We start from the raw sequence: 13,451 nt of genomic DNA on the forward strand, positions 1-13,451 counted from the left end.
GACATCTGCCAAACCTAAGAGATCATCTCACCACCACCGAAATGGCTACACGGTTCACTGTGATGTAACACACAAATACTAGTGGGGGAATGGCTTTGGGTATTCATCTTTCATCCATTTAATGTGCATTGTGTTGATCACGAGGCCGGTGGCTTAAAGGGCTGTTTTTGATGACAGCCGAACCACTCTTTAAAACACACACACACACACACACCTCAGCTTCTCCACTGCCTGAATTTCAAATGTGTGAAACAAAGTCAAATAATTATCCATTGACCTGTTTTTGGCCTCTTTATTCACTCTGCTGGGATGGGCTCCTGCACCTGCGACCCTCGTGAGGACAAGCAATCAAAATGACGGATGGGTGGCTGTTTTCGTGGCTAGCTGGCATTGAACGACGTCAAGCGTGGGGCGAGGCAGCCACACGGTAAGAGGTGCGGCCTCTGCAAACAAGGAATTTTACTTCCTGGTTGGAAATATCAGTACCATAATACTCATATTGAATAAAAAATTAAATCGCCAAATGTAATTTATATGCTTATATTTACTTGTGGAAAGAAGAAAAATACCATGACCCTGGAATGAACAAGAAGTAAAAAGGCGAACACAAATGGAGACTGAACACAAAGTATCAATCAAAGTTAGTTAATCAACATAAAGAGCACGTGCCACGTGAGGACAAAAACATGTAAGGAAAGTAACAAACAAAAAAACCAACCAGGATATAAACGCGAGAAAACCAACACCAAACACCCAAATAGTAACTGTGGCAAATAGGAAATTGAAATCTCAACTAGAATCTATGCTTGAAAAAGGAACGAAAAATCAGTATTGGATAAGCCAATATGAATCCCTGCTCGGGAAGCATGAACTAAGAAAAAGCGCGGAAATAAAATACGAAGAAACGGAGAAGATATCAGTCAGGCTTGGAACTAGGAGACAATGATAATCGAGTAATGCTAGCAAATACTGAGAACAATCCAACACCATCCCTGTGCTCTGGCTGCAAATAATAGCCAATAAATGACAGATTGTACTCAGGTAGGTGTGCAGCCATTCTTTCATCTTTTTTTTCTCTTTGTTTTGTGTCAAACAGCTCTGTTGGTCAAAAATGTTTCCAGTTTGAATAAGGATAGACATATTTTTTGTATTTTTTTTTCTGATTCGGATTAAGCTGTAACCTGGTATAAGCCCGTAAAAAGTAAAGTTAACAACTAAATTAAAGAAGAAGAGTTACACTCACTTGCTGTCTGTCGACCTTCTAGATATATATATATATATATATATATATATATATATATATATATATATATATATATATATATATATATATATATATATATATATAGATAGATATATATATACATATATATGTGTGTGTGTGTGTGTGTGTGTGTTCATTTCATTTTATATGAAATTGTGAAAGTATTTATGACTTCAATAAAACAATTTTTACAAATGTAATCATTTTAAAATTTGTCAAAATGCGTTTTGTGTCTACAATTGCTTGCTCACGCAGAGATGAAGCCAACAACGTTAAAGTGGCATTTTAATTTATAATGCTGTTTTTGACTGAATAATTGGCAGCAACCTTTATGGGGGAAATTGACCTGGTTTGTTATTGGGATGTGTGCAATTTGCAATTTTTATTTTCTAAACTTCAGTATAGCTGAAAAGTAATGCATATACTTGTCAAAATGAATATTTTGCTGAATAAAAAGGGCACATATGTTTGGCCTAAATGATTTTTGTTTGTTTGTTTGTTTGTTTTGTTTCCACAGACTTTTGCAACGGGGGTCCTTGGAAAATTTACTTTTGAGAACCCCTGATCTAGACCACCGGCACACCGCAGGGAAAATGCCCAAATCTGTTCCACCGTGTCAATATTGAGGAAACCCCAACAGTTTTAACCCTCTTCACAGGTTGCTACAAGACTCACTTTGCATTCATCATTGACAATATTCGAGACTTTGTGCTCCTCCACCTTCTGTGTGAAGTTGCTTTTACTTGATGCTCAGTAAGGTGCACGTTGTCGTCATTGGTCGTCATTGGTGCCATGGACTCCAAAAACTCATACGCACACAAATCAACCTCAGAGAAAGCAAGGCGTTTTAAGTTATACAAGCACAGCCTTCAGTTCTTCCGACAGGCAATCGGTCATGGTCGCGCACAGAAATATGAAAACAGATACATGAGGTGGGGTAAAACCAACAAATGAAAAGAATGCAAGTAATGGGAAAAATGACTGTTATCCGCCCTGAAAAAAAACATCAAAAGAGAATCGTAATATCAGGAGGTGGCACATGGAGTCGTTCCTATGCATCTCATCTTCATAATGACATGGATGATGGTGCCTGAGGGAGCCAAAAGGGAGCATGAGAGGGAGCGGGATAATACCTTGTGAATGCATGAATGTAGTGCTTGGGCTTAAACTGACTTGGGGGGTGAGTGATGCACAGCAAGAGGGAGAGCGCATTTGTCATCAAGCTGGCCAACTCGCCCTCGTTGACTCTTACTGTCCCTCCACCGTCCTAAAAAAGAGCATCAAACCTGCGAAACGTTACGCGTAGCCATCCTTCAGTACCAAGAAGTGCGCAAGGTCCACACAGCCTACAAAGAGCTTGGTTCTTGAGAACGGGATCAATCATTGCGCTCGCAGCAGAGTGCACAGCTTAAGGACGAGAGAGGATGCTCAACAACATGACAACGGACTGCGAGGAAGAAGAGGGGAGCCCTAACAACCAGGGTAAGTGTCGCGAGGTCGGGGAGATGGGTGGCTGATGAGTGTGCGCGTGTTGTTGGGAAAGGAACGCATCCTGTGAATGGGAACGAGAGAAAAAAGCATATACAGGCAAGTAGGCAAAACTGGGTTGGCTTTGGGATGCCTAACTCAAATTTACGACCACACATTTTCCTCCTTTGGGGCTTTTCGGTTCAGTGTAATGCAGAACAGGTTCGGGTCTTCTGTGAAACCATGCAATGCAAAATAACAAAAACTATAGGCATTATAGTGAGCTGGGTGCATTTTTTTTTTCCTTCAAGTGTCATTCATCTAAGCAGCAAAAATGTCTTGCCAGGGGCAATACATGCTTTTAACAACAAAACTAATTGATGTACATTCTGTTGTTGTGTACCCACCTGTTTACTATTTCTTCTGTAGAACTTTAAACATAGTGCACATGGTGCACCCTGGAAGAAAACCTGAGAAAACTCACACAAATGCCAAGAGAACATGCACCATATTGAGAGGTGCTTCTTGTATTGTAGCTCACACCACAGGAAGGTTAAACACATTTTCAAATAGATACCATTCCCACAGTTATTTAAAACTGTCCTTATGAAGACCAAATGATCACAGTTGCTTAATGTTACATGCATGGTAATTACAAAATAAAATAAAAGGTTCTTTCCTAAAACAGGTTCTTTCCTAGTTTGAAAGGGCCAAATTTAAATACTATTTTAAGACCATAATGAATACAATTTATGACCCATTTCATTCACTTACAGCACAGTTGTCAAACGCAAGGCCCGGGGGCCAGATCCGGCCGCCCACATCATTTTATGCGGTGCGCAAAATACTGATTTGACTTCATGTTTCTGGATAAAATACCAAACTTGCGAGTTGTTTTCAAAAAAAAATAAAAAACTTCTTTCTAATCTCTCTTTTGAACAGTTTTTACCGGTCTCTGATCTCAAAACGTGGTAAGTGTGTGACGAACACTCTTAAAATTGATTTGACTTGACGGTCATTCCGGCCCCCTGACAGAAACTAGAACTACAAAGTGGCCCACGATAAAAATGAGTATGACACCCCTGACTTGCAGTATGCAAGAACTGCCATCCAATTCAGTGGTAAAGTTTTTCCTACTGCCTTTTTCTGATAAAGAAATGGTAGTGGTGTTTGAAAACATCATCTGGAGCAGTTTGTGGATAAGTGCAAAGGTCATTTCAATGACAAATATTTGTCAATGTTTATATAAGAGCATAAAGTAGCACCATGTGTGCTTAATGTTGGGTCAGGAAAGAGGCTTTGCGACTGTGTTATGCAAGTGAAACACATGGATGGAAGCTAACACAAAGGAAAAATGATTAGACGATCAAATTAATACAGAGTGGACAAACTTGACTCTTGCTACTGTTACACAAGTGAATAGGAAGAACAAATATTGATTTACACAGAAAAACAGAAGCCATTTTCCTGCACAACCTGCAGTTTGGAATAGATGTTTTCTCATGTGTCTTACCACGAGATGTTTCCGTGACCTTGATGGTCTGCTAAAATTTTCTGTTGGGAACCGCGATGGTGGTCTGGACAAATACCTTTCCTAACTTATTACAAGCTTGTTTTGATAACTCAATTTTGACCCGATTTGGGCCATTGATGTTGACATCTAAAAAAATGCATCAAAAAAAGGAAAGGGAAAAAAAAATACTGTAGGTTTTCTTAACTGGTAGAGCTCCATGCTTTCATTCCAAAATGTTTGCAAATGGGATTTATTTGACTCGGGACCCGTATGACCATCCACACCGAGGGGTTAAACCAGCATGACCAAAATGCCGAATGAGGTTTTCTCTGATCAATCAGTTTTCCATCTCAGCAACACAGGTACATTTTAAATGGACAGAAAAAACAACAACAAAATATATATATATATATATATATATATATATATATATATATATATATATATATATATATATATATATATATATATATATATATATATATATATATATATATATATATATATATATATATATATAAAAAACATTCATGATTTTCACATGAGCAGTCACTAAAGCTGTGTTTTAAAAGCTTAGAAAAAAAAATGTGTTCAATTTGTTTTAAGCATCTGTAACCAAGTAGTGGAGTGGTGGAATATTAGAAAGCTGATCTCCGTACACATACATTGATATTGTTGCCTTCTGGCGATGTACTGCTTCAATACACTATCTAAAAAAAAGGCAGTCAGTGATCATCAGTACTCCTGACAATGTGTTTTAGTGTATTTTAGTGGGGATTTCTGTTGTGTTTTTTGTTTAGTGGCTTCTGACTTGAAAACATCAAAATGATTTTATGTTGACTCAACCAAAATGAGTAACCGTAATGTGAATTTGCCTCCAGTTTCCACTGGATTTGGGTGCACGTCGTAGTCTTAGAAAAATACGCATTTAAATCATAAAGACAGATGGGATTTAAAATACCCTGTTGTCACTTCCGCTTCTGTGCTGGTAGGTGTCACTTGAAGCGGAGGTATAAAATATAGTACTCATAGTCTTGCAATCAATAGAAGAAAACGCTTCTCGTAAGCTTCTGCTTACTCCTATTACTAAGTCTTTCACAAGTCGCTGGGATCACTCATCTGAGAAATTTTGTCTACAATCCAGAAGAACAGCCATAAGTATGGACAGGGATTTCCTTTAATCCTGTGTCTGAGCCACAAAACCACCCAGTCATGTTAGACTACAAATGGGAAAATACACCATGGCTTGTGCCTTATATTAAATAACACTTGTTTTGTTATAGGTTTTACCTGTATTGTTATAAGCGTTCTTGTATTTTTTGCTGTTTTTTCAGTGTTTGATTTGTGTTGCAGTTTTTTTTTTCTGTTTGTTTAAGAAAACCTTGCTATCTTTCGTCACCACTCGAATTGTCAATTGTCTCTTTTTGAGTACAAACTTTTTTTTTCTTTTACACCACACAACATACAGTGCACCACCATACTGAACCACAATGCCCAATCTATATGACGGAAGGTTTTGCTCTTCGTTCCTGTCCCTGTCCCCTGACCATAGCCGTGAGACACGGGGGAGATTTCTGTCCAGAGCCGGGGTTGCCCTTGGGGTAGCGGCCGTCTCTCGTCAAGTCCAAAGTCAAAAAAATACAGGACGACGCGAAAACAGAGTTCATTTGATTTCGGCAGTGAGCACTCTGCTTCATCGCACGCAACGCTCTCTCCTACTTTTCTTCCATGCTCATCAATGACACCGGCCGGCCACACGGGTGCCTCACTCCCCCACCCACATGTACGTCACACAAATCGCTCGTATTCAGTCACCATTCTCACAACATCTGTAAGAATTACTACACATTGTTGTTGCTCCTGTTTTATCTTTTGGGCCAAATTACCTTCATCTAATTCCCATGGCTTGATGTCACTATGCAACGTCGAGGTAGAATGATGACAAGTGGTTTAGTTTCAAGCAAAAGTGGCTTTATATGCGGCCGAACAAGTCTGAATAATAACAGGCTGTTAGGCTGGTTCAGATTCTACGTTAGACCGAGCGCACGAGCGATAATTCTGTACACGGGGTAAGCGTTGCCTGCCGTAAACGTAATCCATGGTATTATCAATATGCCAGTTAACAAATGCATTTGTGATGCATTCTAGCAAAGGCGATAAACTTGAAGCATAATATAGCGAGGTATCACTACAGCTGTCTGTATATGTGCCCGGGTTTTGACTGGCAACCAGAAAATGTAGTAGATGTTTGCTGACGATTCTTTGGTTGCATTCTGAGCAAATGTCATGTTTGGCTCACTTTCAGTATGTTGCTGATGCTTGTTATCATCAATGACACGATGACAAAGGGGACAAGCTGAACAGATCTGAGTTTAAAACACAGCCAAAACTACAACGTTTGTATCGAGCTGAATTTCTTAAAAGATCCCGCTGACCTATGCGCTTTCTTTATGGTTTCATTCATTTTACTGATGAGGAGTTGTGATGTTTACAAATCTGAAAACTAAGACAGTTTGCAATGCTTTGTCATAATTACTGCCAAGGTCTTAATATTGATGACGTGTAACCAGAGGGTGAATTCAGCCTTTTAATGTTTTTCTTCCGCATTCGTTTTCTACACACCTTGGGGTTGGAGCGATGGGAAGGGGGGTTCCAGATGCTCAACACTACAATACAGTTAAGACTGTGGTTTACCACTGATGACAATACATTCTCTTTCCGCCTTGCCCATCATGTTGTGATGGCTCACGTTTCTCAAATCTGAGCATCCAAAGTTGAATTGTGTGTCACCCTGAGCCGCTTTCATCGGTCGGGGTCATTGCGGCGAGGCGTACATGTAGACTCCAGCTCAATTATTGTTTCATAATGTCGGTGTCTGTCAGCAGTTAATTCTCTAATCCTTTCCTTCTACCAAAAGAAGTAAAAGAGGCCTTTTGCTCACATGCAAACTGCAAAGTACCCTCACTTGCGCTCTCAGAAACTCATTCAAGTGTTCATAACGGTCTTTCTCTCTATGATCTCAACTCAGAGACTAACAAATCAGTGCCAACTCTATTCAATCAGTACAATTAGGAATAAGTACAGATCTTGATTCACAGAAGACTAGTTGAAAATAAACAAGGTATATGTGTGGCTGATTTTTGCAGCTGATTGGTGCATTTTGCTCACATGCAGATGTTAAATTCAGCCTTCCTCTCTGGCCTTCAGCAGCTGCCGGATAATCCTTTTGAGCCTATGTCCTATTAAGCTTTTAAAAGCTGGAATAAATTGTCCATTTTGTAATAGCCATGTCACATGAAGGGTACTGTACAAATCTGCATTTGCACTCTGCATGCAGTATCGCACATATAGATCGCCGTTGTCAGACTGAATCATTATATCGACAAAATGTCAACTTTACAGGAGGTCCAAGAAATGTCAGCTTTTTTTTAGTTCCCAGCTTGCGCTTCCGAGTTATATTTAAACTTTGATTATTGTGCACTCACATCAACACAACGTAACCCCAAAATTACATTCAAAAATGCAAATTTAGGCTGATGGCTGTTCAGGGTGTAACCCGACAACCCTTGCGAGGAGAAGTGGCTAAGTAGGATGGATGGATACTGATAAAGATAGCGAAACCACCGAGCCTTCACCAATTTTTATAAAGTTTCCATAGTCTGATCATAAGATACAAGAGGCCTTCAAGTAACACAATACTCGGAAATTTGATCAGCATGTGAAGTAGTTCATAAAAGCTTTCCCATAGAACATTTCAGTTTGTTTTTTCAGTGGACACCATAGTCCCACCTGGGTGCAGAGGAACTAAGACATTCACTCTAGAAGAAATGATGAAGCAAGATTAAGAGTTCCCAACCTTGTCTGGCAGTCCCAAGTGATCAGCCAAGCCGCCATGCTCCAGATATTAAGTAGCAATTTTGAATCTGTACTGGTCTGCGGTGCAAAACACAAAAAAACACAAAGTGAACAACAAAGGCATTGTCCTCAGCAAGTGGCCATCTTTGTCATTGACTGGTATCTCAGGTGATGGAAACCCCAAGGAGAGCAGTCCTTTCATCAACAGCCGTGTCTCGAGTGAAGTGGAGAAGAGCCAGCAGTATGATGGCAAGAACATGGCCCTGTTTGAGGTCAGATTTCTTTCCAAAAATGTGTACCCCCAAGAACTTGGAACAGTCGTGAGTGTGTACGCCTGCATGCATGCGTGTCTGCAGGAGGAAATGGACACCAGTCCGATGGTGTCCTCATTGCTCAGCAGCCTTGCCAACTACTCCAACCTGCCAACAGGGAGCAAAGAACATGAAGAGGCTGAGAACAATGAGGAGGGTGCACGTCCATCTATAAAACCCGTCAAGGTAGAAAAGTGAATGACAACCGCACATTATTTAACATAAAGCCCAAAATTGATAGCCCAGATTTTTTTTTTTACTTTATGTTTCAAACTAAAAATGTTACAAAGGGAACAGAACCTGCTAAATATTTGCCTTTCGCATTCACATTTTATGTTTGTCAGGCTCCACAACTGGGAACGCTGATGGGTGTTTACTTGCCATGTATTCAGAATATTTTCGGTGTGATCCTCTTCTTGCGAATGACCTGGATGGTCGGGATTGGAGGTGTCCTAGGTTCCTTCATTATTGTCTTCATGTGTTGCTCCACCGTAAGTAGACGTGCATGCGTTCCTGTTGATGAATCCTCTTTGTTGCCACGACGTCACTAAATCCTAATAACTGTGCCCGAATTATCCAACTTTTCCGAATGGGTAAAAAAATACTTGTTGACTTAAAAATCATTTTGTTAATTCATTAATCTATGACACCGACTTACACCGTCTACGGTAAGTACTTTTATGAAAAAAACGGAGACCTTATTATCATGACTACTACATATATTTTGGTGACAAAAGTTTGCTCTGTGGCTACTGTGAGATTTGTCTAACTTAAAATATGTGCCTTGGCTCGTCACAGGTTGGATAACGCATAATATCCATGTGAAATGTCAGGTTTGAACAGATAGTTCAGATTCATCGCAGTACCAAGAATTCTGTATATGATTAATGGTGTGACTTGTTACATTACAAATTAAAGGGCTTGGTTAGAATGTGCATTATCCTGATTCTGAAGGTGACCTGGTAAATCCTGGTGTCAAATTTTTAGCCACCACAAATGCCATCATGGCCTTATCCTATTTTGCATCTGTCGCGTGCTGCTGCAACAAAATGCAGTATAGAACCTTTTCTGCAATAATTAATGCAAAAAATTAATGAAACATTTATTCAATTAATGACACTTTTAATTAATTAATGAAACAGTTAATTATTTAATAACCCTTTTTTGAATTATCCATAGGTACATTTATGAATTGAATTTTGGCACTTTCGGCCCTCCATATCCCAAATCTCCAATGCAAATATTGGTATTCAAAGCATTTATTTGCAGAAAATGAAAAATGGTCAAATAACCCAAAAAGGTTCAGAGAATATTTGGCTTTTACATTTTTTTTTTCAGAGTAGTATACACTTGTTGTAATATACACTGTAACACCATATATAACCACACATGCATACAATAATTGCATGTCAAGTACTGTAATGTACAATATGTTGTATTGCAAAGAAGAACCCTAATGCTGCTTTTGAATCTGTCGAGCAGTTTAAGATTCTTGCTCAGTGGTGCTTGAACACACCCACAAGGAGTCAGACAAGTTACTTCCCGCTTACTTGGCTGTGTGGCTTTATTGTGTAATACGGCAATATAGCTGAGCATTTCCTGAAATTCCACTCAAATCCAGGCAATCCAAAGGAACCTTTAGAAAAGACTGCCTCCCGCGTAGTCCGCAGTGCTTAGAATTTGTTTTACTGGGAATCGCAAATTCAAGTCACATATTTTCTGTTATGAGTTACCAGAAAGCAGTAGCCTATTATATAAATGACCCGTTGGCTAGACCTCGTCCCAAGCAAAGTCATTGAGACATTTTTGGGGATGTTTAAATACTATGAATCCCGAAATGAGCATCTCGATGGAAGAGCGGTGAGCACGTCTGCCTCACATTTCAGAGTCCCGAGTTCAATTCCAGCTGGCTCCCGCGTGGGTTCTCTCTGGGCACTCCGGCTTCCTCTTCCAATGACTGCTCATGACCTTCAATCCCTCAGTCGGCTCTACTTAAAAAAAAAAAAAAAGTGGCATCATTGTGTTATATCTGTTGCCATGCGAGCCTCAAGAACTTCAGAAAATCATCAACAGTTTGTCGGTGCATTTACATATCTTCTCCTTTCGTCTTTTTCCTCCAGTAGTCACCACAATGAAATGATTGTCTCAATCCAAGCCTGTCTCGTGCATCCTCTTCCCTCACACCAGCTACCTTCATATCCTCTTTCACTATATCTTCCTCTAGGCCTCCTGCCTGGCAACTCGAAACTCAGCATTCCTTTACCTTTATATTCCCTATCGCTCCTCCGGGCATGTCCGAACCACCTCAGTCTGGCCCCTCTGACTTTATTTCCAAAACCTCGAAATCCAAACGCTCCACCTTCTTTAGGTCTTCTCCCCATATCTTCACTGTTCCACTTGGGTATTTGTCATTCACACTCTGCCTTGTTGTGGCTAACCTTCATTCCTTTCTTTTCCAGAACCTCCACCACTCTAGCTTCTCCCCGTGTCATGTCATCAATCATCTGCATGTCATCTGCAAACATCACAGTCCATGAGATTCCCGTCGTCCCTTGTCTGTCAACCTGTCCATCACCATAGCAACTAAGAAAGGACACAGATCTGATTCCACCTTCAACTCTTTTGTCACACCTACAGAACATCTCACCTCTGTCTGCACTAGTCCAAACATATTTCTGTGCCACGACAGACTTCCTGATACAATTCCACAGTTCCTCCCGGGGTACCCTGTCAGTGGCTTTCTGCAGGTCTACGAAGACACAATGCAACTCTCGCTGACTTTCTCCGGTCCTCTTTATCAACATCCCCGAAGCAAATACTGCATGTGTAGTTCTCTTTTTTGGCATGACAATTAGATCCATTGTCATGCATCAGGCTCCTTATGTCTGAGTTGTTGAGGGGTTGGAAAACAAAGATAAATCACACCCTGAAATGGACATTGGTTGACTGTCATTGTATTTGACATAACCTGATGAGCTCTTGTAATGGGTGGGATGGCAAGTTAAGCAGCAAAAGGAATTAGTGAAATTAGAAGATCGTGTGTGAGGTGTCGGTGAATAGTGAATTTGACTTTTGAAAAATGCCCAATAGGCACCTTTAATAAAGGTGGAGTGCATTGCATTCTTTGTAAGACAGAGCTTGCTTACCACAGGATTAGCTCAAGTTCGGCCTACCAAATAAATGTGAAGCACCCAGCTGTGACTACAGGCACAGCCAATGACTGCAACAAAGATGCTAATGTAGCAAGCCATAAGTCCTTTGCCACTCACTAACATCCACATTCGATCAAGTCCGCAGTGAAGAAAGAGATGAGCCGAAGGGCAAAGCTCTCTTTTTACCGGTAGATCTTTGTTCCTGCCCTCACCTAAAGTCACAAGCTGTGGGGTCGTGACCGACCGTGGATTCCTCCCTGGTGAGGTGTTTCAGGCTGTCCCACCTAGAGGAGGCCCCAGGGAAGACCCAAGATACGTTCTCTCGCCTGGCATGGGAATGCTTGCAGATACTGCCGGAGGATATTTTACACAATAATTCACCTTCATTGGAAATGGGATTTGGACGAGTACAGGAAAAACCAGCAGTCAACACAACGAATTTTTTTTCATTTGTAACATTAAAAATTCCAGGAAGCTCGAGCCAGGCTGTTACATTTGACCTTGATGGAAGAAACTGTTTCAGGAAAAAGTGGAAAAAGATTTTAGAGTTGAATTATATTCCTTGATTTGCATTTGACTTTCCTTGTAGCATTACTGGCAACATATTTCAATATTGTTCACAACCAGCCTCAAGGCAACCAACTAAAAATGGGGAATTCAGCAAGTAGATAAATTCACTTGCTGTTCTGCTCCATTTTTTTTTCTTACTGGTCAATTATATTTGTTTTGTGTTTTTCTTTTGTCAGACTATGCTCACAGCTATCTCCATGAGCGCTATTGCAACAAACGGAGTGGTGCCAGGTAAGCAGACGGCGAAAAGTGTTAAATAATATTTAGCTGACCCTGACTTCCCACTGATCGAATATTTACTCTTCTAGCTGGAGGTTCATATTACATGATCTCTCGCTCACTTGGGCCTGAGTTTGGTGGCGCTGTTGGGATTTGTTTCTACTTGGGCACCACCTTTGCTGGTGCCATGTACATCCTTGGTTGTATTGAAATCCTGCTGGTAAGTCAGCCATTAATTGTATATTATTCAGCACCATTCATGTAGTTGACTCTGTGTTTATAAGTATAGAAATAATGCGCACCAGGGCTGATCCAGAGTTGCACTTTATTTTCAGTGATAAAGTCAGACCAAAATTAAGAATCATATCCGTTGCGGTCATATAATGTGTCCCATCGGAAAAAATAAACTGTAACATGTTAGGGTCCTTGGAAAAAAAATACTTCACCTTAGCAACCAAACTTTGGAAGTAAACGGTTAGATTTTATTTTTCATAATGACACTTTCCTCTCAATTGGAGAGAGGAGCTAAAGAGGAAAAGTCACCTAAAAACGTGTTATTTTAGATAAATAGGTGAGTGAATTAAGAATTAAGTTGTGTTCCAGATATTAATACTGGAGGTCACATTTGCTGAACACAAGTTATATCTATTTAAAATTGGACAGATAGGTGTTGTTTTAACACAATAATTAAACACAATAAATCAGTAAGATAGAAAGTGACTACTACTAAACTTAGACGCGCCAAAACCAGAGAGTTTACTTGGAATTGACAAAGGATGCATTCCACTTATGTCAGTTATCGGTAGAGCCAATGTATTTTGTACTCTTGGTAAGCATGTTCAGTCACGGTTGACCATCCTCAGTATTTTTGGACTGCCCGTGGGAAACATAAGATATGTTTGAGAATTTCACAAGGTTTGATGAGATATTAAATATCATTGACAGTTTAGTTTCCCACCAGGACAGGGAAGCTATACTTGTAATATGTTGTAAATTGCAACACGGGCCAAATTTTGGCTGTTTGTGTTCCTATGTAGAGAGTATTGCACAGGATCTTATTGTATTGTATTTGAAAGGAGATGAACATATAAATTCTGTGC

The 13,451-nt window shown here is 40.0% G+C and overlaps 1 protein-coding gene across 2 annotated transcripts in view; it reads left to right on the forward strand.

The window, feature by feature from the left end:
- The first annotated feature begins 2,456 nt into the window (after positions 1-2,456).
- Positions 2,457-13,451, forward strand: part of slc12a5b (solute carrier family 12 member 5b) — a 28,428-nt gene continuing 17,433 nt past the window's right edge. For both annotated transcript variants that reach the window (XM_088408594.1, XM_088408595.1), the window contains exons 1-6: positions 2,457-2,746; positions 8,268-8,371; positions 8,456-8,596; positions 8,755-8,901; positions 12,309-12,363; positions 12,441-12,571. In XM_088408594.1, coding sequence (XP_088264720.1) covers positions 2,689-2,746; positions 8,268-8,371; positions 8,456-8,596; positions 8,755-8,901; positions 12,309-12,363; positions 12,441-12,571 — 636 coding nt within the window. In that variant the 5' untranslated portion in view covers positions 2,457-2,688. The remainder of the gene's footprint in view (positions 2,747-8,267; positions 8,372-8,455; positions 8,597-8,754; positions 8,902-12,308; positions 12,364-12,440; positions 12,572-13,451) is intronic.

The sequence above is a fragment of the Hippichthys cyanospilos genome, chromosome 2, assembly GCF_059441005.1.
Source record: "Hippichthys cyanospilos isolate Australia breed blue-spotted pipefish chromosome 2, RoL_Hcya_1.0, whole genome shotgun sequence".
In the NCBI taxonomy this organism is placed as follows: domain Eukaryota; kingdom Metazoa; phylum Chordata; class Actinopteri; order Syngnathiformes; family Syngnathidae; genus Hippichthys; species Hippichthys cyanospilos.